The 24,901-nt window shown below is 35.9% G+C and overlaps 1 protein-coding gene across 1 annotated transcript; it reads left to right on the top strand.

The window, feature by feature from the left end:
* Positions 1-7,759: 7,759 nt before the first annotated feature.
* LOC125804718 (uncharacterized) lies at positions 7,760-17,657 on the top strand. Its single transcript, XM_049484011.1, has 3 exons — positions 7,760-7,915; positions 9,799-11,336; positions 11,988-17,657. Exons 2-3 carry the CDS (start codon positions 10,052-10,054, stop codon positions 17,621-17,623), a joined length of 6,921 nt encoding a protein of 2,306 aa, XP_049339968.1. The 5' UTR covers positions 7,760-7,915; positions 9,799-10,051; the 3' UTR covers positions 17,624-17,657.
* Positions 17,658-24,901: the final 7,244 nt, after the last annotated feature.

The following is a 24,901-nucleotide window of genomic DNA, read 5'->3' as shown; positions in this document are numbered from 1 at the left end:
TTGCTTGTATTAAACAATTAACATGCTTACCTTTACGTTATATAGTGAAGTTATTTCTTGTGCATTAGCTATTTGTTACATATGTCTTACATTGTTAAATCTGTCAATACTCAGCCAAACACTTAATAGTTAGTGTAAATGTTTCCAATAAAGTTTTTTGACTTGGATGAATGTAGTGACTTGGCATTTCTAACACAAATGTGTATGCGCTTATGGCAAAATTGTGAGCACGTGCATAGTCGTATGGTAACTATTTAACAGTGTAGATCATACACACGTTAATTAATGACCTTTGTACCCTCTCTCCCAAATTACTAAGACATAACTGACTATTGTAGTTCAATCAATTTTTTTTTTTTTTTACAGTATGTTCTCAATATTGATAATTGTTTGGTCTGTCATCTCTTGTACAAGCTTGTTTCTGGTTGCACTGGAACCCCAAAGTAGAATTTTAATTGGCAGTAAAATCAACATAAACATAGTTTTAAATAATTTGTTTGTCGTCTGTAGTTCGATTTTTTTGTAGACAGGTGGGCGTGGGATCTATTAATCATAGTTTTTGTGAAATCTACTATCAAATCAAACCAAATTTATTTATATAGTGCTTTTTACTATTGATGTCCCAAAGCAGCTTTACAGAAATGTAAAGCACAGGACAGAGAGCATCAGGCAAAACATTTAACATACAATACAGAACTCTCAGTGAGGGCATAGGCAAAGAAAAACTCCCATATGTGCTTGTTCGTGCAAGCCCGTTAGCACGGTTTTAATCAGCATAATAAAAGAATGCAGAGTAAATATATTATGTTCTTTATTTTGTGTTAACCTACAATACTACCTGGGGATGCACTTATTCTCATTCCATGTTTTATCTTTATTTTTATTTTATATTGTTCTACATTGTAGACATCATAACTATGAAGGAACAAATATGGTATAATGTAGTAATGAATTTTTTATTTTATTTTATACTTTTATATTCTTCAGAGTAGCAGCTCTAATTGCTTTAATGACAGAAGATGATAAGACGTGTGTACAATAAATTGACTGGTACTGTATCTTAAGGTTAGATGATATACATTTACAATTAGATCATTGTTTATTGGTTTATTTTGTATTTACAAAATCTCCAGATTGCAGCATTGCTCCTTGTGTTTGTAGGCATCACAAGTTGAAGCAATCTATTTAGAGCCAGTTTCCCCCCTAACAAGTAAAATGTGACAGGCATCTACTGTCTGAAAATGTCAATTTGTATGCACCAATATACAAACCTTGCTGCATCAGTACAGATTGTATGAATTATATATTGAGTTACATATATTTTATACATTTATACAAATCTGTAAATTTGTATACAGTGGTGTTAAGGATAGCAGTATGAATACAATGAAAACATGATGTAAGTAGAAAATTGAGTATATATGTATATACACACACAAAGCACTTTATAGTGCCATACTTTGTTTGTGGACTAGCATTAAGTCACAGTCCATGGAATGCAAAATACAGGATGGCATTTATGGTTAAATGTACATTTAGGCATAACTATTGAAGAACAGGGATTGAGGACTTTTATATTGAAATCACTGAGCTCCGCGGCTGGTCACATGCTTCACTTATCCTGCAGACTCTTCAGTGGTAAGTTCCTGTACATGAGGTAAGACGCACCTCGCCATTTTAAAGCTGAATTGTGTTAGCTAAATGCATTGAGGTAGTTTTAAACTGCGATATAAAATGGGTGTAGTGGTAAAATAATGTAAAATTTGTGTAGCTGCTTAAATTAACATTTGTTGGGGCGGTTTAAGCAGATGAATATTAAAAATAGCACGTGTGACTAATTAGGTCGTGAGCTGGCTATCCAGTCAATTAAATGCTAATCGAATTCCCAGTCATATTAAGTTATTTACATGCAAACTGTCGTGTTAGCAGTCGTCTTTCATGTCTTGGGTAGGTAGTTAATTAGTTAACTATGTAGCTAGGAACTATTAAAGCACATGCATTCAACCAACAGAACATATGAAAGTCAACAGAATTCTTCTACTGTCTGTTAACTAAGCTGAAGTTGGCGTTTTATTTGCCAGTGTCTTATTCCATAGGCGTAGGAACCGGGGGGGATGGGTGGGACATGTCCCACCCAATATTAGAAACAGGTGGATTTGTCCCCCCCAAAAATTATATCAGTTCGCTCAGATCAGCCGTACTATTAATGAGGAGACAGACCGGACCAATCACGGAGCCGGTTCAGGTATTAAGTCCCGCCTCTCAGTAGAAACAGCCAATCAGCTTGCTGGTTTTGCGGCGCGCGGAGCAGAGGCAGTTTGCTGTTGGGGAAGCCCCGCCCCCTCGCTGTGAGATTTAGCAGCGGGATCGGGACGCAGCAGCTTCAGCTGATTTTAAAGCAGATCTGGATATACGGAGATTTTACTAACATAAAGGTAATAGGCTAACCACTTCAACTGTGATGATATGTTTCTGATAGCTGGTTAAAAATACACGTCTCTGAATCAGCACACAGATTAAACACACTGTGATTAATAAACTGCAGCTGTTAGTGAGTTAGCTTAACTTTGGAATTAGCTAGATTGGCAGTCAGGGTTAAAGAAAAAAATAAAATATATATGTAATGTTTCCCTGTACCTGATCAGCTAATCACGTTCATTTTCAAACTGTTTATTCATTTAGGATTACAGGACTTACTGTGAGCTATAATGAACGAAAATTGATTTAACTAACTAGTTATCTAGAAGCTGGATGTAGATGATGGCCAGAATTTAGTACAGTACTTTATGTTTGTAGTTTAAAGCAGTTACTTAACCCCGATCACTGCCCTAAACTAGTGTTTTCCAGCTGATCCAGCTGATCAGCTAATAAACAGTCATTTACTGAATTTACCTGTTAAAATCCTTTAGCCCCATATGGAGCCTAAATTAATCATTTATATCCACCAGAGGAAGCTGTAGAATATGCAGAACAGTGTTAATATGCAGTAGAATATGTAAGAACAGGGTTGAGAAACACTGATCTAACCTGACTTCTGTTCATTTGTAGTTCACAGTAAGACCACATGTCCTGATGTTTATAAAAATCTGTATGCAATGTAAAGTTACATTCTTTTACATAAGAAGAGCTCTCAGTAGAAAAAAAAATAAGAGCGCAGGAGAAAATGTAAATATACAACAGAATTGACATGCCAATACATAATAATAATAATAATAATAATAATAATAATAAAATAATAATAGTAACCAAATCTGTTATATTATTTTAAATATTAGGTGATAACTGATAATTTTTGTCATATGTATATAATTCAGACATTGCATGCATAACAGTAACTGTAACGTGGAGTAACAAGTTTAGGTTGTAAAATAAACCTTATAATAATAATTTACTTTTAATTAAAAGTAATTTCCACAAATGTTGTTCTAGGAAACTATTGGGTGGGCTTGTGTTCATATTGGCAAATGTGTCCCCCCCCAATATCAAGCCCGCTCCTACGCCCTTGTCTTATTCAGATTTTCCGGTCCACCTTAAAAAGTCGAAGTACCAATTATTCTCCAGTAGAGGGCAGGGTTGAGCCGAGCAAAACGAGTTTGGCATAAACATTGAGAATAGATTGCCTGGTCTGGGTATTTCCAGTTTCCCTAACTCCAGATTAAAAAATAGTCTGTTGAATCTGACACCACATTATGAAAATAGAACTAATAGACTGTGAATTGTCTAAAAATACAAAAATATTACTGTACAGTTTTTTTATTATGACCCCTCTGAACTTGGCATTTGAGAAGAGTAAAGGAGAATAAATGGCCTGTTCTGCATATTCCCAGATGCCCTAACTCCAGATTGTCAAATAGTCTGTTGAATTTGACACAACATTATGAAAATATACCTATTAGACTGTGAGGAGCCTAAATAACTAAAAATATTACTGTACAGTTTTTTTTTATTATGACCATCTGAACTTGGCATTTGAGAAGATGTCAGTAGAATAAATTGCCTGTTTTCCATATTTCCAGATGACTTAAAATCCAGATTGTGAAATATTCTGTTGAACTCGACACCACATTATGAAAATAGAACTATTATACTGTGAATAGCCTAAAGAGATAAAATATTACTGTATAGTTTTTTTTATTATGACACTCTGAACTTGGCATTTGAGAAAATTAAAGAATAAATTGCCTGTTCTGCATATTCCCAGATGCCCTAAATCTAGATTGTAAAATAGTCTGTTAAATGAACAGCCTGTTCTGCATATTTCCAGTTGATCTTACTTCACATTATCAGTTTGTTTTTGAAATTCAAGCTTATTTCCCACTTCTATATAACAATATTTCATGCAAGTGTGTGTCATATTTGAATCCTTACCTATTACAAAATTGTTAGCATTGTAATACTACCACGCACAAAGTACTCTGCGAAGCATGCACAAAAAAAGGTGTTATAGACAACTTTCAAAATATTTCACACGTTTTAGTGCTTTGGTAAGCTACACTATGAGTAATTGTATATTGTATTCTTACTTATCACTAAAACTATGTGACATTTTTAAATTTAGACCAAAAAAGTTTGAGTATGCACAAAGAAATGACATCAATATTCAGGGATATAAACTGTGTCGCTTTTACGCTTATTTCGCATTTTGGCCAAAAAGTTCCATTTTGGTAGATTTGCAGTGGTCTGATACTCATTCCATTTCAATATGATCCCTTGCACAGTGCTCATTGAGTTTGTTTAAAGCTTGGGAAATCTTTTTGTATTCAAATTCAGCTTTAAACGTCTCCACTACAGTATCTCAGACCTGCCTGGTTTGTTCCTTGGTCTTGTAGTTTGCTGCACTAAAAGTAAAGGGGCTGAAAAATGTTGCACTCTTCACCTTTCAGTTATTTATTTCTACAAAAGTTTAAAATAGCCAGTAATTTTCATTCCACTTCACAATTGTGTCCCACTTGTTGTTGATTCTTCACAAAAAAATTACAATTTCATATCTTTGTTTGAAGCCTGAAATGTGGCAAAAGCTTGAAAAGTTCAAGGGGGGCGAATACTTTTGCAAGGCACTGTATGTGTGAGAAAGAAATATTACAATGATAAACTAATAATGCAATTTATATTAATTTTTTCAGTTTTCACTTGCATGAAATATAGTTATATAGAGGTGAGAAATAAGCATGCATTTTAACAGACTGATAATGTGGAATAAGAGCAACTAGAAACATGTAGAACAGGCAATTTATTCTACGTCAATATTGTTTTAAGTGCTAAGATCAGAGAGTCATAATAAAAAGGTACAGTAATATTTCTAGTTCTTTAGGCTATTCACAGACTAATAGTTCTATTTTCATAAATTGGTGTCGAATTCAACAGAATATTTGGTAATCTGGAGTTAGGGCAACTGGAAATATGCAGAACAGGCAATTTATTCTCCATTAATCTTCTCAAATGCCAAGTTCATTGGGTCATAATAAAACAAATGTACAGTAATATTTTTATCTCTTTAGGCTATTCAAAGAATAATAGTTCTATTTTCATAATGTGGTGTCGAATTCAACAGACTATTTGATAATCTGGAGTTAGGGTAACTGAAAATATGCAGAACAGGCAATTTATTCTCCTTTAATCTTCTCAAATGCCAAGTTCAGAGGGTCATAATAAAAAAAAAACTGTACAGTAATATTTTTAGTTGTTAAGGCAAATCACAGGCTAAAAGGTATATTTTCATAATTGTTTGTCAAATTTAACAGACTATTTCACAATCTGGATTTAGGGCATCTGGGAATATGCAGAACAGGCAATTCATTCAACTTACATCTTCTTAAATGCCAAGTTCAGAGGGTCATAATAAAAAAACCGGTACAGTAATATTTTTATTCATTAAGGCTAACCACAGTCTAATAGGTATGTTTTCATAATGTGGTGTCGAGTTGGACAGACTATTTGACAATCTGGAGTTAGGGTAACTGGAAATATGCAGAACAGGCAATTTATTCTCCTTTAATCTTCTGAAATGCCAAGTTCAGAGGGTCATTATAAAAAAACTGTACAGTAATATTTTTAGTTATTAAGGCAAATCACAGGCTAATAGGTATATTTTCGTAATTGTGTGTCAAATTTAACAGACTATTTCACAATCTGGATTTAGGGCATCTGGAAGTATGCAGAACAGGCAATTTATTCAACTGACATCTACTCAAATGCCAAGTTCAGAGGGTCATAATAAAAAAGCTGTACAGTAATATTTTTATCTCTTTAGTCTATACATAGAATAATAGTTCTATTTTCATAATGTGGTGTCAAATTCAACTGACTATTTGATAATCTGGAGTTAGGGCAACTGGAAATACCCAGAACAGGCAATGTATTCTCAATGTTTATGCCCTAAATGCCAAATTCGTTTTGCTTGGCTCAACTCTGCTCTCTACTGGCGAATAATTGGTATTTCGACGTTTTAAGGTGGACCAGAAAATCGGAATAAGACACTGGCTAATAAGACGCTAACTTCAACTTCGTTGTCTCTTAAAGTCTTCACGCTGTGTTAGCAGTGCATGTACTAACTGACTAGGTTTAGCTTAGCGATTAGCACTAGCTAGCAAAAAGCATTAACTATCGCTTTAGTGCATTCATACACGTGGATAAACATTTTCAGAACTCCCACTGGTTATTTATTTCCCTAATTTCTCTTGTAAAACATTTAAACCTAAACACAGCATAGTATCGGATGTTAGGTAAACTAGCTTAGCTTAACATAGATAGCTAGAAAACTGACACTTGGTGCTAAATCTGGATATCTATAAAGAGATTCCGACTGTGGAAGAATCGTTATGTCAGTGAATCATATGTAAAGATTAAAATACCCTGTGGGATGAATTCGGCAAACCTAAATGAGTTTCTCTGTTTATTTATAGTATTTTACATTTGTATCTGGTAATATAAAATTGACTGTATTTTTATGAATATATATATATATATATATATATGTGTGTGTGTGTGTGTGTGTGTGTGTCCAGAAGATTTTTTTTATACTATGCTGATTTAGCTAGCCTGGTGAATCAGCATGGATTATTAGCTTTTTGATTTCCGTGACCATCTAAAACCAATTACCAGGAAGTGATGGTCTTTAGCTGGGCTTTCTGAAAGCATAATGCAGATTTATTTGTGTAAATAACCTCATTTGGGCACGTCATTGACTTAATAAACTGACAGTAGAAAATTAATGTGAACACTAGGTGGCACTGTTATACCGTGTTTTCAGCTTGGCTAATTATTAAAAGCTTTGCACAAGTGGTGTTTTCACAGGTTACAGTTTGTATAGGGTTTCATACATGGTGTTCAGATATCATATGATGAGTTATTGATTAAATATTTAATTAATGCTAGTTGGTTGTATGTTAAAATATATTATAATATTCAAATTGTCTAGGCCTATTAATAAGCAACATAGTTGTTTACTTTTTTATGTTTATTTGGCATGTGTAATTTGTGTTTTAGTTTGGAGCTGTGGGGCTAACTAATTCACATTAAATTATCAGTAATTCTTTTTATAAGAAGAAAACTTGAACCCAAGTCAACTAGGTATGAGTGAGGACATTTCATTGGAATTAACAATTATATTTGTGTATACAAGTGTTGAAAATGGTTGAATTTAAACAGAAATTGGTATATTTTAATACATATTAAATCATTAATAAAAATGTTACAGTAAGAATGGAAACACACGGTCTTGACCTTTTAAGTAATATAAGAAGCATTGTAGGGAAATACTTAATTAAACATTGTCTGTGTATTGCAACTTTTACAAACTGTGTACCGTTATCAAAATGTGTAGGTTTCCAGTCTTGTCACTAACTCCATTCTCTTTGTGTTTTCGGAAACTCCCTACTGGTGAAAAGGAGTATTGGAGAGGAAACAGTTGTCGAAGGTTTGTTTTTAATATGTAATCTCAACTTTGTAGGGAATTATATGTACAAGCAAATATTTTGGTTGTGAAGTGTGGCATTTGGGTGTGGCATTTACACACAATATTGGCATCAAAAATCACTGATAAAATGAAACACATGCTGACATGCATGTGCATCACTGCATGTTCCTTGACAGAACCCAGCAAGATGTTTGTGTTGTGGGATTAGCAAATAAGCAACAGCAGAAATGCTATTGCGAAATTTACAACACCTGTAGCAGAGACAATACATGAAGTTAAGAATTTAAAGTAAAACAACACCAAACATAGAACACACACAACATTTGTCTCATCAATAATTGATCATTTAGTTATGTAGTCAACAAAGCTGGTTTAGTGAATTGGTTGCTACATGTAACCAATTAAACTGAATTTGTGTTGACTAGGTTTTATGTATAGCAATTATTGGATGAAAATATACAGTTGTGTTGTCCACTGATGAACACAAATGTTGCTGTATTCTCTGGGTTGATGGTTATTTAACTTAGTGTACAATGAAAAACTGTCAGATTAATTGAGATCACCAGCATACAACATTTACCATCAATCTTGTTCCAGTCAGACAGGGATTTTTAGAGTTTGTTCCACAAATTTATACACCATTTTTGGAACTAGGATTCTAGTGGAACGTGTGGTGTGTGTGATACAAATCATTGTGAAACCTGTTGTCACTTGTACACAAAATGTAGTGCTTTCATTACATAGTAGTAGTAAAATAAATATAATCTGTATTTGGATTTATTTATGGCAATGCTTCATGTGCAGTACTGGAGGACTTACAACAGCTAATGAGTGGTGAGGTTGACACAATTTCAACTTGTGTACTTCTGTGCCAAATAAGGAGCTAGAAGGATGTGTTAGTTAAAGCCTGTTATATGAACAAAAACTAAAATATACAGTGTTTACTTCAAAGCAGTAAAGTAGAAATGAATCTGGTTTTTGTTATATAGTATCAAAATTATCACACCACACAAATTATTTAGTGTTTGTTGTATGTGTACAAATTTACTCATGAGTGGACACTTCATAATAACTTTTTTTGTTTGGAATAAATACATAGGAATGTCTCAAATAAATAAATGTAATAAATGTAATGTTAGTTTAAGATCTGTTTACACCACTGATAATTAGAATAGTATAATACAATTGCACTTAAAAAGAACAATGAACTTATAATATACAGTGTTTACATTAAAACAGGAAACAAAATGTTATGTACTGTCAAAATGATCATACTACAATGTTTTTATTCTTGTGTATGTAATATTTTATTAATGAGTAGACACTTCATAACTATTTTTCTTTGGATGAAATATTGTCTAAAAAATAAATAACTGTAATTATTATGTTCAGTTTAAAATCTATTTACACTTATAATTAGAATATAATAATATTATGCAAATGCAGTTTAAATTAATGTACACATTGGAACTGATTATAACATGGTTAACTTTCGTAATTAACATAAATTAAATCTTATAACAAAATTAAACAATCAACATCTTAGCTTGTTTAGATGAATGTACTCTGCATGATAAGAGTCACAGAATGTGACATATTTCAGTGAATCAAAATTAATAAGCTTATGGACATTTTTCACATAAACTGTACAATATTTTGTATTACCCATGAGTTTTGAGTCTAGTATGTCACAAGCTGAATAAATGGGTTGTATCATTAGAGTAAGTGGTTAAAGCTGTGAAGTGATACGTAATGTTTTGCAATATGGTTAAATTTGAAGTTTTAGTAATGAATGTGGTGAAACATTGGTATACCACATACAACATGTATAGTATATTATAATACTGTTTTTTGTTTGTTTTGTTTGCTTTTCTTGTTTGCAGATGCCGCCCAGCAAAGCATCCCGGAGGTCAGCTGCTGCGAAGAAGAGGATGGCAGACAGGGCTGTGGCTAAGACTGACGGGGTTACTTCTTCATCCCCTGACAAAAAAGATCTGACTGACTCTGTTCCTGCAAGCCACAGCCCACCTGTGGGCCAAGCAGCAGCTGACACTTCTTTACCTCTGACTGACGGGGTTACGTCTTCATCCCCTGACAAAAAAGACCTGACTGACGGGGTTACGCTTTTTCCCCATTATGAAAAACACTGACCCAAAAGCCAATCTCTCAAGCAATGTCACAAGCAATGTCACAAGCAATGTCACAAGCAATGTCACAAGCAATTTCTCAAGCAATCTCTCAAGCCATGTCTCAGTCAACCTCTCTGCAAAACTCTCTGCAGCTCTCTCTACCAATCTCTCTGCCACTCAAAATTGTATGTCTTCACATGTTTGTGCTGTTTATCCTCAGGCCCAGAGACTGACTGGTTCTTTTCATCAAGCACACTCACGGTTTGGCATTAACAGTAATAAACAGTGTGTTGCTAACAGTGTAACTGCAGTTATGACTAGTAGAATAAAGAATGTGCTGACATGGACAACACAAGACCTGGATGCAGTCCTGCTTGATGGAGACCAGTTCTACACTCACATTAGAAATGCTGGCAGGATTCATGATGCTTCAGGATACCTCTTTGTACAAGATTTGCCTACAGAATATGCACTACATGGTCATAGGTTTGAACTGAATTTCAGTGATGAAATGTTTACAGGACTGTTTAGTGTTACTGAATATGGAGATATGCAGAATGTGTACATGTCACATGATGAAGCCATTGTAAGAGTGCTATCTCAGTTTGATGCTTGTCTGTTTACTGTGAAAGTCAATACATGTGCTATCATCAAACAGGACTCGTGGTATGTCATTATTGACTCGCATGCGAGAAACACACACGGTGCAGTAGATGGTTCAGGTAAAAGCTTACTAGCTTATTATGCTAACTTGGAGTCACTTCTCAACCACGTCACAATCCTGGGTCTGTCATTGCAAGCAGAAGGTGAGCCGTTTGAAGTAACTGGTGTTGTAGTGGTTTCAAATTACATGGGGCAGCAGACTTCTGAAGCACACACGCAGGTAACTGAGGGTGTAAATGTGAGGAATGAACTGAAAGATGCTGCAGATAAAATGAACACTGTGAAAGACAGGGTAAGCAACAGGCTGCTCTATAGTGAAGCTGTAAAAGCTAAACATGATGTGTGCAAAATTCAACGTCTGAAAGCAAATAGTGAACCGCAGGTTACAGCAGAAAGGAAAGCTAAACATGTGACAAGTTCAGCCAATCAGGTTCTCACAAGTGACTCTGATGTCATGTTTATGAGCAAGACTCCAAGCGAAAGCTTTCAGTATGGTCCAATAACAGTGCAGCAACAAAAAAACCTGTGTCTGAAACTCAATGTTGTGTACAATGAATCTAGACAGAAGCAACTGTGTGAATTGACTTCAGTAGGAGAACCTTGTGAAACGCAGAGGATAACAGGGGATGGTAATTGCTTCTTTAGATGTCTGGCTTTTGCAATCACTGGGAGTGAAACAGAGCACTTAAAAATCAGACGTACTGTTGTGAGACACATGGAGAAACATGAGGCTTGTTATGTTCGGCATCTCAGAGAAGGGTACTGCTCTCTTTCTGATTATATTAGGACCTCCAGAATAAAATATACTGGAACATGGGCCACAGAGGTTGAACTTCAAGCTGCTGCAGATCTACTTGAAGTAGATATTTTCACATACACTAACAGTAAATGGTTGAAGTTCAGTTCACACTATGATTCAGGTGCTCGCAACCATCAACAGTCTGGAATTTATCTGAAACACTGTAATGAGTCACATTATGAAGTGGTAATGTGCATGAAAGTAAGTGACAGTGAGTGTTCTGGACTGTGTTCAGCCCGCTGTAGGAACCTACAACCTGAATCTGCATCAAGCCGTCGCAAACTTCAAAGTATGAAAAGACAGTATGAAACAAATGAACAAAACAAAGAGGACAAAGTTAGGAAAATTATGACAAAGTACCATGAAAATGAGGATTTCCGGAATTGTGTTAAAAAAAGAGCAGTTGAGCAATATTCATGCAGTGACCAATACAGGCAATGCAAAAAATCTGAAAGTGTCAAAAAATATTCTGAAAATGAAGATTACAGGAATCTCCTTAAAAAAACAAGTAAACGTAAATATGACAAAGATCAGGAATACAGAGAGTACAAAAAACATTCAAGTGTAATGAAATACAATACAGACAAGGAACACCGAGAGCATGTCAAACAATTGAGTGTAATTAAGTACAATACAGATGACGAGCACAGACAGCATGTCAAACAATTGAGTGTAATTAAGTACAATACAGATGACGAGCACAGACAGCATGTCAAACAATTGAGTGTAATTAAGTACAATACAGATGACGAGCACAGAGAGCATGTAAAGCAGATTTCAATTTCAAAATACAAAGCAGACAGATCATTTGCCCAGGGTGTGAAAAACAGAAACATAGAAAGAAGACAAATAAATAAAAACAAAAGAAAAGAAACTGATTTTGTAATTACACAGTTCAAAAACAAAATAAGCACAGGTCCAGAATACGTGTGTGCGGTTTGTCACAGAGCTCTGTTCAAACACCAAGTCATACGATGTCGAAAACATGAATATTTGAAAAAAGATCCAGCGGTTGCATGTATAGCGGAAAGGTGTGTCACTGAGGATTATTTGCATATTTGCAATAAGAGCTGTGATGTACATTGTGCCATTAAAAGTAGCCCGGCTGGTTCTCTTTGGATTTGTTATACTTGTCACAGAAAGATTTGTAATGCAAAAATGCCAGAACAGAGTGTTGTGAATAATCTGTCACTAGATCCAGTCCCTCATGAATTGCAAACATTAAATTCATTGGAATGTCATTTGATTGCAATGCATATACCATTCATGAAGATTGTGCCGCTGCCAAAAGGAACACAGAGCTCTGTCGTAGGCCCAATAACCTGTGTGCCATCAAATGTAGCTGATGCAGCTGAGCTTTTACCAAGATCAGAACATGCTGATCTCATGATCCGTGTGAAATTGAAAAGAAAGTTGACATACAAGGGGCATTATAAGTATGAATTTGTCCACCCAGAGAAAATTCAAAATGCACTGATGTACCTAAAAAACCATAACAAATTCTACAGTGATGTTAAATTCAACAATGATTGGATTAATCCACTGAGCAACACTGCAGAAGCAGATGAGTGTGATGACCAAAGTGAACAAGCTGGTAATGAGAAAGACACTGACAATACCAATGAGGATGAGAACATTGATGAAACTCTTCTTGACCGACAACAGCATGGCATGTTTATGGATACTTGTTTACAACCTGTTGATGTAGCACAAGAGGTTCTGGATCAGCATTTTGATGGAATCATGTCTGTAGCACCTGCAGAAGGAAATAATCCAGTCAGGCTATTAACTGATGAGTCAAACGAGGCCAAATGCTTCCCAGTTCTGTTCCCTAAAGGCACAGGTACTTTTCATGAGACAAGACCAGAAAGGCTGACATTATGTCAATATTTAAACTCAAGAATACTCAATGCAGATGGAAGATTTGCTAAAAACTTGGACTTTATCTTTTATGGCCAGTATTTGTCAGAACTAAATCAGGTTGTATCAAATGTATCAATCGCATTGAGAAAAGGACATTCCACACAGAAATCAGAAGTTACTTCAGAAATGTTGACAAACCATGAATCCTTACGACGCATTTTACATTTTGATGAAGGCTATAAATTCTTAAAACCTATCAGAGGTACTCCAGTGTTCTGGCAAAGCGTGCAGAAAGATTTGTTTGCAATGGTCAGACAACTAGGAATTCCAACCTGGTTTGCTTCGTTTTCCTCTGCTGACCTCCGGTGGCCAGAACTCATGCAAACAATCCTGAAACAAGAAGGAAAACATGTATCAGCTGGTGAGCTTGATTGGTCAGAGAGATGTCACCTGCTGAAAAGTAACCCTGTGACTGCTGCTAGAATGTTTGACCATCGATTTCACTGTTTCCTTAAAGATGTCATCATGTCTGAAGCCAAACCAATTGGAGAGATCACTGATTTTTTCATGAGAGTTGAGTTCCAGAATCGTGGTTCACCTCACACTCATTGTCTTTTCTGGGTAAAAGATGCTCCACAGATAGACAGAGATGATGATGTGCTTGTTTGTCAGTTTATTAATCAGTATGTCACATGTGAATTGCCTTCAGATGAGGACAGAGAAATGCATGACATAGTGTCACAAGTTCAGATGCACAGCAAGAGACACTCAAAAACATGCAAAAAAAAGGGAACAACATGCAGATTTAACTTTCCACGTCCTCCAAGTAACAGAACATTTATTACACGATGTAAGACTGAGGAACATAAAAATGACAATAATGATGAAAATGAAAAAGCTAGCAAATCCGCAAAGACGATGGAAGTAGAATTAGCAAGTACAATATTAAAAGGAGTCAGAAATGCTTTATCAAATACTGAGGCCACATTTGACTCTGTTGACTCTTTATTTGCTTCCCTTGATATAAATCAAGAAATCTTTGAAGCAGCATATCAAACAATGACCAAGAAAACCAGTGTTGTGTTGAAGAGGAAACCATGTGATGTTTGGGTGAATCAGTATAACACAGATCTTCTAAAAGCATGGAATGCAAATATGGACATACAGTTTGTAGTCGATGCATATTCCTGTATTGTTTATATCATCTCATACATATCAAAAGCAGAGAGAGAAATGGGGCTGTTGTTGTCACATGCACAAAAAGAAGCGTCAGAGCAAGGCAATCTTGATGCTAAACAAGCTATGCGCAAACTTGGCAGTGTTTTCTTGCATAATCGTGAAGTTTCAGCTCAAGAAAGTGTGTATCGTCTTACGAATATGAAATTAAAACAGGCATCTCGTAAAGTGCAATTTGTTCCAACTGGTGACACAATCAGAATGAGTCTTCCACTAAATGTCATACAGAGGAAAGCTCAGTGCAGCGATGATGACAGTGACAATATTTGGATGTACAGCATTTCTGACAGATATAAGAACAGACCTAAAAGCAAGGAATTTGAAGAAATGTGTTTGGCAAGGTTTGCATCAGAATATAGAATATTGTCTAAATCGGAACATTCATCCAGTGACAGCATCAAACTTTTGAAAGATTCAGGATTTGCCAAGAAAAGGTCACGAACAGAAGCTGCTGTGATTCGATATGCCCGTTTCTCACCAACAAAAAATCCAGAGAAATATTATGAAAGCATTTTAGAGTTGTTTTTGCCTCACTACCTCAAATCACAACTAAAACCATCCACTTTCCAGACATATCAAGAGTTTTATGAAACTGGGTCTGTGAAATATTCTGATAATGAACTTGTCTCAGTGAAAGTCACAGTAGACACAAATATGGCCATGTTTGAAAAAGAGAGTGACTCCATAGACAAAGCTCAGGAAGACCTAGATGCACATGGTCCAATGGAAGATGCATGGGCACAACTTTGTCCAGAGACTGAGCGTGAACGTTTAGAATGCATTGAGCAGAAACAGAAGGAAATTCCAGAAATAACTGAAAACAGTGACATCATACCTGACCTTTTTCCCAAGGAAATCTATTCATTACAGGATAATTCTCATAACATGCCAAAGGAAGAAGCTATGGCTCTACTACGTTCAATGAATGAGACACAGTCCCAGATATTTTATAAAATCCGACACTGGTGTTTACAAAAGGCACGTGGTGACACTCCAGAACCCTTTCATGTGTTTATATCAGGCCCTGGAGGTGTAGGGAAATCTATGCTGATTAAAGCAATACATTATGAAGCACATCGTATCCTATCTCGCTTATCAAATAATCCTGATGACACACGTGTGTTACTGACAGCTCCAACTGGTGTAAGTGCTTATAACATTAATGCTGCAACAATACATACTTCTTTAGCTATTGGTACAGATGTAAAGCTACCATATCAACCACTGGGAGATGAGAAAATTAATTCTCTGAGAACAAAGTTGGGAAACCTGGATATATTAATTATTGATGAAATTTCAATGGTTGATCACAAACTCCTTGCATATGTTCATGGCAGACTGAGGCAGATCAAACAAACTGGAGATTATTCACCTTTTGGAAAGGTTTCTATCATCGCAGTTGGAGACTTTTATCAGCTCAATCCAGTTAAGGGTAAAGCTTTATATGCTGATCATGTGGGAATTAATCTGTGGCAAGACCATTTTGCTTTGGCTGAGTTGAGTCAGATAATGAGACAGAAAGATGTGGAATTCGCACAGTTGCTCAATCGATTAAGGAAACGACAGAAATCTCATCCATTGCTGGAAAAAGATATAAGTATGCTGAAACAGTGTGAAACTGGTGAAGAACACATGACTTACAATTTGCATATTTATGCCACAAATAATGAAGTTGATGACCACAATAGAGAAATGCTTCACAAGACATGCAAAGATACTATAGTTATTCGAGCACAAGATTATGAGAGAGACCCGAAAACTGGACACTTTCAAAAAGTAAAGGGCCACCACAGCAATGTTTGCAAGACATGTCTTTCACGATCACTTCACATTGCAGTTAATGCAAGAGTCATGCTTCTTAAAAACATTGATGTTTCAGATGGACTTGTGAATGGTGCTTTTGGTACAGTTAGTGATATACATTTTAATCCTGGAGAAGATTTCCCATCAAACGTATATGTGACATTTGACAATGAAAGAGCTGGTAGAGCCTTACGAGCAAAACGGCCATCCTTAAAACCAGGACTGGAAAAGGCTACACCAATGGAACCAGAAGAAGAGAGAGTCACAAGAAGTGGTGGCATACGACGACAGTTTCCCCTGAAATTATCTTGGGCTTGCACTATTCACAAAGTACAAGGTCTAACTGTGGATAAAGCTGTTGTATCACTTAAAAAGATATTTGCACCTGGACAAGCATATGTGGCATTAAGTCGTGTGACTTCTCTGGAAGGTCTCATTATAGAAGATTTCAAGGAAACAGCTATTTATGCAAAACCTGATATAGAAAGTTTCATGCAAACTATGCCCGCATTTGTGGAGCCACTTACAGAAACACATCTGTCATTATTATCATGTAAAGTACTTCTGCACAATGTTCAAGGGTTGTCATGTCACCTGGAAGACATAAAACAAGACAAAAGGTATATGGAAGCTGATATTATTTGCATGACAGAAACATGGGTACAGTCAAGTCATAGTGAAAATGATCTACAAATAAGTGGATTTTCATTCTGCAACAGCCCAAGGTCTGTTTCATATGACAAAAGTGAGGAACTCTTTGCTAAGTTGAAAGAAAAAGAACATGGTGGTGTTGGTGTGTATTACAAAACACAGATCAACTGTAGTTTTGTTGATTTACCCTGTATGAACATAGAGTGCATGCAGTTTACTATTCCCCACCTGAACTCAACAGCTGCAATTGTGTATAGACCACCTTCATACAGTTTAAAAGCATTTGTTAACAAGCTGTCAAATGTAATCAGTGTCATTGACACGTTTGCAGGAGGAAAAATTATTATGGGTGACTTCAATGAAAACCTTTTTGTGTCCAATACAGTGAGTGAAATAATGCAGCATAATGGCTTCACTCAAATTGTAAAAGATGCAACCACTGAAAATGGCACTTTAATTGATCATATATATATTAAAGACATTGCAATTGAGAGTATATGTGTTTCTGTAATGCCTACTTATTTCAGCTATCATGAATGTGTTGTATTAACTTGCTTGTATTAAAGGTGTATAATGGCAGCTATATGAAGATTCGTCCACCACCCGGGGGGGTGGGGGGTGGGGGTGAGGGACAGGGGTATGACAAAAAGCCGGGCGGCCCCTGTGGGGAGTGGGTATAGGCTAGAGCTGAGGTGCCCTATTAACTGGTTTACAGCATACTGTATTTTTCGCACTATAAGGCGCACTTTCAACAAATATTTTTAGACTTAAGGTGCACCGGATTATAAGGTGCATTGTGTGACACTGGTAAGAAACAGTGTAAAAAAAACATGTTTTCCTTCTAATTCAGAACAGCTAACCTAACCAAACAAAACTAATTACAACAACAAAAAATCTGAAGAGTCAGACATTAAACAAGTGCTGAACGCTATTCTACACACATTTCTCCCCTGAAAACTGTTTATTTGGGTGAGTAAAGCACTTCTGTTTTTTTACAGTAAGCTTGGATTTCCAGACTTTCCTCAGGAACCCTGAGTGTTCTATTAAACCAGGGAGATATTACCTACCTGTTCATCTCATGTAGCTTGTTTTAACATTGTAAAGGCTCTGGCTACAGGCCAATATACTTGGGCAAAAAGCTAAAGTTTACCGCAGTTAGCACCTAATGCTAATACTGCTGGATAACTAAACTGAAACTCCTGTATAATGCTGTATTCAGCAGAATGGCTTAACTGTATGAATTTTTCTTGAATGGTAAAATTCATCCATAAGGAGCACTGGATTTGTAAGTGCGCCTTATAGTGCGAAAAATATGGGACTTCATATTACTTTAATTATGTAGTTTGCCCTAAAACTTGCAGAGGGTTACTTGAACTCATCTGTAAAATCACACAAAATGTGTATATTGTTACATGTACTGCGGCGATTTCTAAAAATCATTTGCTGGCAATCACTATAGGGCACCTCAGCTCTATTATTTTTATTTATTTTTTTTTTTTGAGACAGAGCTTTGTGCAAGATATATTTAATATTACAAATTATGCATGTCTTAAAATTGTATTTGTTTATAGTATGTAAATGTATGTTATGTAATATATATGCACTTGTTAAAAATCATCCAAGACCTCCAACATTACAGCAACAGTCACAAAGCTGTCCACTGACTCCAAGCACCAAAGATGACATCTATGCAGTTGCAGCATTCTTTATAAAAGGTAACTAGATATACATAGCCAACTCTCTGCATAGAAGTCTTTTCTCATGACATTTAACTCATACATGTTTTCTTGTCTCTTCTCATTCTCAGAGACAGCGTTGCCAGTCTGAAAATGACACAACTAAGCCAAGTTGGGGCTCCAGTCAACAGAGAATGCATAAACTGGAAGTGGTGCAGTAGTCTGGACAAAGATTCATCATACCCAGAGTGTGCAGTATTCACCAAAGTTTCAGTATCTCACACCAAGATATCACCCATGCAATTGCAGCATTCTTCATATCAGGTAAGTCAAATATATAGACAATTCTCTGTATAGATAATGTTTTCTCATTACATTTAATAGTGCTCACACAGGTCTTCTTGTTCGTTCTCTTTATTAGAGACAACTTTGCCAGTCTGAAAATGAGACAACTAAGCCAAGTAGAGGCTCCAGTCAACAGAGAATGCATAAACTGGAAGTGGTGCAATAGTATGGGCCATGATTCATCATACCCAGACTGTGCTGTATTCCCAAAAGCTTCAGTATCTTACACCAAGATATCATCCATGCAGTTGCAGCATTCTTCATATAAGGTAAGTCAAATATATAGACAATTTTCTGCATAGAAATTGTTTTCTCATGACATGTAATAGTGCTCACACGTCTTCTTGTCCCTTCTCATTCTCAGAGACAACGTTGCCAGTGTGTTACAGCTAAGCCAAGTTGAGACTCCAGTCAATGGAAGATGCTTAAACTGGATGTGGTGCAGTAGTCTGGGTGAGGATTCATCAAACCCAGAGTGTGCTGTATTCCCCTAAGTCTCTCACACCAATATATCATTCATGCTGCATTCCTCATATAAGGTAACTTTAAATACACAGATAATTATCTGCATAGCTAATCTTTTCTCAAAACATTTTTTATTTCTCACACATTTCTTCTTGTTCTTTCTCTTTCACAGAGACAACGTTGCCAGTCTGTGAATTAGACAACCAAGCCAGGCTGATGCTACAATGAACAACAGATGTCTAAACCAGAACAGGTGCTCTCATGTGGACAATGACTCATTATAGCCAAAATGAACTGTATTCACAAAGGCTAAATCACACTACATCGACCTATGCATGGACAAGTGTTCCACTTACTTCCTTTTAATTTCCTCTTGGATGCATCCTTTGCACTTGGACTATTGGACTATTACTCTATGACAACTCCCAACTCCACTACTATATTCAAGCTGGCATGCTAACAATACATCTGTCTTTATGTACACTATATAATAATGTTTAATCATACCTGTTAATGTTTTTGTGTATTTCATTTTGCTACTGTCCAAACAAAACCACATGTCTCCAAAATAGTTAGTTTACAGAACAAAGGAAAAACAATCCCAATGTGAAACAAAATGTAGTCAGATTGTGTCATATTTTAGACAAATACCAATATATGTTAATTGTGTAATCATAAAGAAATATGTATATAATATAAACAGAAGCAGTGGGGAAAAATAATCACCGCAGGGTGTTACTATGTAGGCATATGTTTTTGTGTGGACAGTTGTAATATTCCTAGATAGATAGATAGATACTTTATTGATCCCCGAGGGGAAATTCTTGAATATATACATATATATCCTGCACAAAGCTCTATCAATTTATTATTCATTTCACAAGTTGTTTTATTATTTATTTATTTTGTGTGTGTGTGTGTGTGTGTGTGTGTGTGTGTGTGTTTGGGGGGATGGGTGTGGGATGGGGGGTTTATTGAATTCTATATGGGATTGTGTATATACAAAGAATATATGATTAAATAAAATAAATCCTAAAACAACAGATTTGAAATGGTCTTTAAATAATATTATTTTTAAAAAGCAGATGAATTAAAGTACTGTTCATGTATATATAAATATTACATCTTCATTCAACATCAGAACAGTGTGATCCATTAAATTACCTTTATTTAAAATTGTAATGATCACTAACATAGTTTACCAGGACTTTCTGGACACACAATTATCTTATATATATATATCTTATATATATACATAAATATATATATATATATATATATATATATATATATATATATATATATATATATATATATATATATAATTTATATTTATTATTTTTATAATAACTTCTAATAAAGAAGTATAGATAGTATAGAACTATAGATGTATAGCATATATTTACATACATTTGTATGTATACATATGTATTAAACACTGTATTTTATATTTCTAAAAAGTTCCTGTAGCATTTGCTATAGTACCCTTCAGCATTTTGTGTAAATAATAATGCATATAGCATCTCTGGTTAGAAGCTACCTGCATTTCATACGCTGCACACTAAAAGCAACACTAAACTTTAGTCTAATGCAATGTAACCTTATAAATGAGGAAATAATTATACAACATATCACCTTTATAGAAACATTTTCTATCTGTATTGATATTAAATTACTGTCTAGACCTAATGGTCTTTTTTATGTTTTGTAAATGCTTTCACATATGAACCTGTGGGAATTTAAATTGATCTGTGCCTTTTATTAAATTAGAACATATTTGAACTGCCACACAACACATTCCAGCATAGTATAATTAATTTTAATAAAACTACACTCAGCTCAAACATGCAAGCTATCATTACTCCACAAAGGTATAAGTGCTAAATTTCGATTAATTGTATTATTTAAAATTAGGTACCCCGTAAATTCCAATGCATGCATAGCCAGCAATCAGGAACACTGGTCAACTAAGCAGCTGCATGGACAAAAGGTTGTTATCTTGTGTGTTTTAGGAGAAAAATTAGTTTCCTTACATTGCCGTTGGTTTTGTAAACCCACACTAAAGCTGCTGATTGCCAATCCATCAACCCTGTTTGGCTTTCTGAAATGGCTGATCTCCCACATGTTTTTTAAAAGAAGTATGATGCTTTCATACGCCCTAATACCATGATGATATATTCAAACATGACAATTTCTCAAAGCCAGAACCAGTGAAATTGACGTGTTTGAACATAAGTCAACAATCATAGGGTTAGTGTGTATATAAAATTAAAACTTTTACTAAGTAATAAGGACAGGAAAGTTTTCAGAGCACTACAATAATATACAAGGGTTTCTGGACACACAATCAGTTTGTTTTTCTGAAGCAGATATAATGGCAAAGTTCTGCCATTCCTGCACATTTATGCATGTCTATGGAAAATACAATCAGGATGAACTCAAAAAGCAGATATGAGAAACTTGGAACAAACAGGGTTTGAACCCAGGCTGCAGGTGGGAAAACCCAATATGTCCTCCACTACTGCATAGAAGAGCATGAAGGTTTGAAGTCTGTAGGTATTCTAACACTTAAGAGTTCATAAAATTAAATAAAATGACTAAACAAAGGTGTGAGACTATAAAGAAAGGCACTGCTGTTGTGAAATAAACACAGAGCAGCAGAAAGGTGTAAAAATATGGGGAAAAACCGCTGACAGCGGAGTTCTCCTGCAAAAATCTATTTTAAGACTTACCACATGTTAAAAACACACCGCACCACCAGGAATGCAACAGTATCAGTGCCAGACAGAACTCAGAGAGAGTGGACCAGTGAACTAAGGACTGGCAGCATATAAAACAGGATAAACCTGAAAAAAAATGATCCATTACCACCCTCTAGTGGACATTCAGCATAAATCTGCTTTTGTGCCCATCTTATTAAATGCACATATAATTTACTTTTTTGCAATAGCTAATTTTCATGTTACTCCCTATGGTAACATTCTGAATTCCATGTTAACAATTGCACTCCTGTTGGCCCGGTGTCTGTACTTTGCACACTAGAAGTTCATTAAAACAATTAGTCTCATGTTATCTTCTAAATAATTAAATGAAAAAAAAAAACTATGAAACTATTCTATCACACCATGTATTGATATTAAACTATTATCCAGGCCAAACTGTCAGACATTGCAAATCTCTCAATAACTAATCTCTCAGTAACCAATCATCAAAGCATGACCAAGATGGATGACCAACTTAAACATAAAGACCAAGCTGGTTGACTAGCATGACCATAATAAGCATGTTAGATGAGTGGTGTAACTAAACTAGTTGAAAAGCATTGACAAACTGAGCTGTTCATCAGGTTTTATGTGGTCTCTTGCTGCACTCTAGTGGTCATTTGGTAAAACAACTTCAGTTCTTAAATTGAAAAATACAATCCACATTAATCCTGATGAGAGCCTAGTAGAGAGCAATAAATATGCCACATACAAATAATCCACAAATAGTGTACGTATATGTTTTAACCTGATTAACATTCAGCCTGTAAAAAGCTTGCTGGAAAGTCATTAGTTCATAGTGACCACAAGGATGTATCAAATTTTCCTTTGGTGTACCATTAGTACATGGGGCCATAGATGATAATTGCCAAGGTTGAGCTTGAAACCTATGTAACCTATGTAAACCGGTAAGGTTCTAGAGAAACACTTACCTCTCATGATTGGTCAAAGAGGCAAAGACAAGATCTCAAAAGCAGGTTTTGTATATTATGCAAATTAAAAAAAAAATGTAGTGGGTGGAGCATAAACAAGAATGACCCAGGTGGCTGAACAGCATGACCAAGAAGGATAGAGATGTTCAATTAAGCAAGACAAGCAAGATTAAATAAGTTCAGCAGAGCTTTAATTTAAAATAATTCAACTGTTGCTGTTTCACCAAATGACCACCAGAGCGCAGCAAGAGACCACATATAACCTGCTGAGCATTTATTTGTTTATTAGAAAGAGAGCGGTTGGTAGTCATGATCAAGTGGTCTGTATATATATGTGTGTAAATTTGTGTGTTGATAGGGTCAAAGGTTCATGACTTCTGTCCATTTAGGTTTGAAAAAAGCAATAATACAGGCTTACGACCTGTATTATCGCACTCTAGTGGGCATTAACATTAACATTCAGCCTGTCAAAAGCTTGCTGGAATGTGATTGGCTAATAGTGACCACAAAAGCGTCCATATCAAATTTTTCATTTGGTGTATCATTAGTGCATGGGCCATTGATGATAATTGGCAAGGATGACCTTGATAGCTTGTATGGTTCTAGAGAAAAAGCTATTGAGCATTGGCTCCGCCCCCTGGCGGGTGTATGTCTACTTAAACTGACAGGGTATCTGAGAATCATGTAATGATCAGAGGACTGAAGTGGTATTAGTGTCAGGTTAAGCATTCAAAAGTTATAAGTGTTAAAGACATTTTACTGCACCATGGTAGAACTAATTTGCATATGGCGGCCATATTGTTTACAAATGTAAAGATTTTTTAAATAATTATTGACGAGTAAGTTCTGCTGAACTGTTTGACACCAAACATGTCATGATTGGTCAAGGAGCCAAGGACAAGATCTCAAAAGTAGGTTTTGCATATTATGCAAATTTAAAAAAAAAATAAGTGGGTGGAGCATAAACAAGAATGACCCAGGTGGCTGAGCAGCATGAACAAGAAGGACCTTTTTGATTTGCCATTAACCAAGGAATCATATAATGCAAGAATTTTTGCTCTAGCTATCAGGGCGTAGGAGTTACGGGGCCAAACGCGTTGACCTTCGCCATAGCGCCCCCTTGAGGCCGATCGGGCTCATCTTTTGAATCTGAGTAGCGGTGAGAAGTACTACCATATGACCAAGTCTCAGCCCTGTAGGCCTTACGGTTTCTTCTGCCCAATCACTTCTATGGCAGAAAAAGAATAAGAATAATAATAATAAATATAGCCGCAAGCGGCGATTTACGGGGTTCGAGCGTTACAGGCAAAGGAGGCCAGTTAGGCTTAAAACATGTTGCCGGTTGACTGGCATTGCCAAACTGGATGAGGATGACCAGCATGACCGTGAAGACCAAGCTAGATTACCAGCATGACTAATCTGGATGACAAACTTGTTGACCATATTGACCAAGCTGGAAGACCATAATGACCAAACTGGATGACCAGCATGGCAAAGGTGGTTGGCCAGTATGACCAAGCTGGAAGACCACCATTACTATGAGGACAAAGCTGAATGACCAGCAGGACCATAATGACCAATGTGAATGGCCAGCATGACCAAGCTGGATGGCCAGCATAACCAAGCTGGGTGACCAGCGTGACCATAAAGACCATAATGGCA

Source organism: Astyanax mexicanus, chromosome 10, assembly GCF_023375975.1.
Source record: "Astyanax mexicanus isolate ESR-SI-001 chromosome 10, AstMex3_surface, whole genome shotgun sequence".
Lineage (NCBI taxonomy): Eukaryota > Metazoa > Chordata > Actinopteri > Characiformes > Acestrorhamphidae > Astyanax > Astyanax mexicanus.
Note: the sequence above shows the minus strand (reverse complement) of the source record. Positions and strands in the feature narration are given on the sequence as shown.

Bases quoted from the DNA above. Each gene is read 5' to 3' on its own strand.
- LOC125804718 (XM_049484011.1), top strand. From the start codon at position 10,052: ATGAAAAACACTGACCCAAAAGCCAATCTCTCAAGCAATGTCACAAGC. The intron at 11,337-11,987 runs GTAATTGCTTCT...CTGAAAATGAAG, and splicing joins GCAGAGGATAACAGGGGATG to ATTACAGGAATCTCCTTAAA.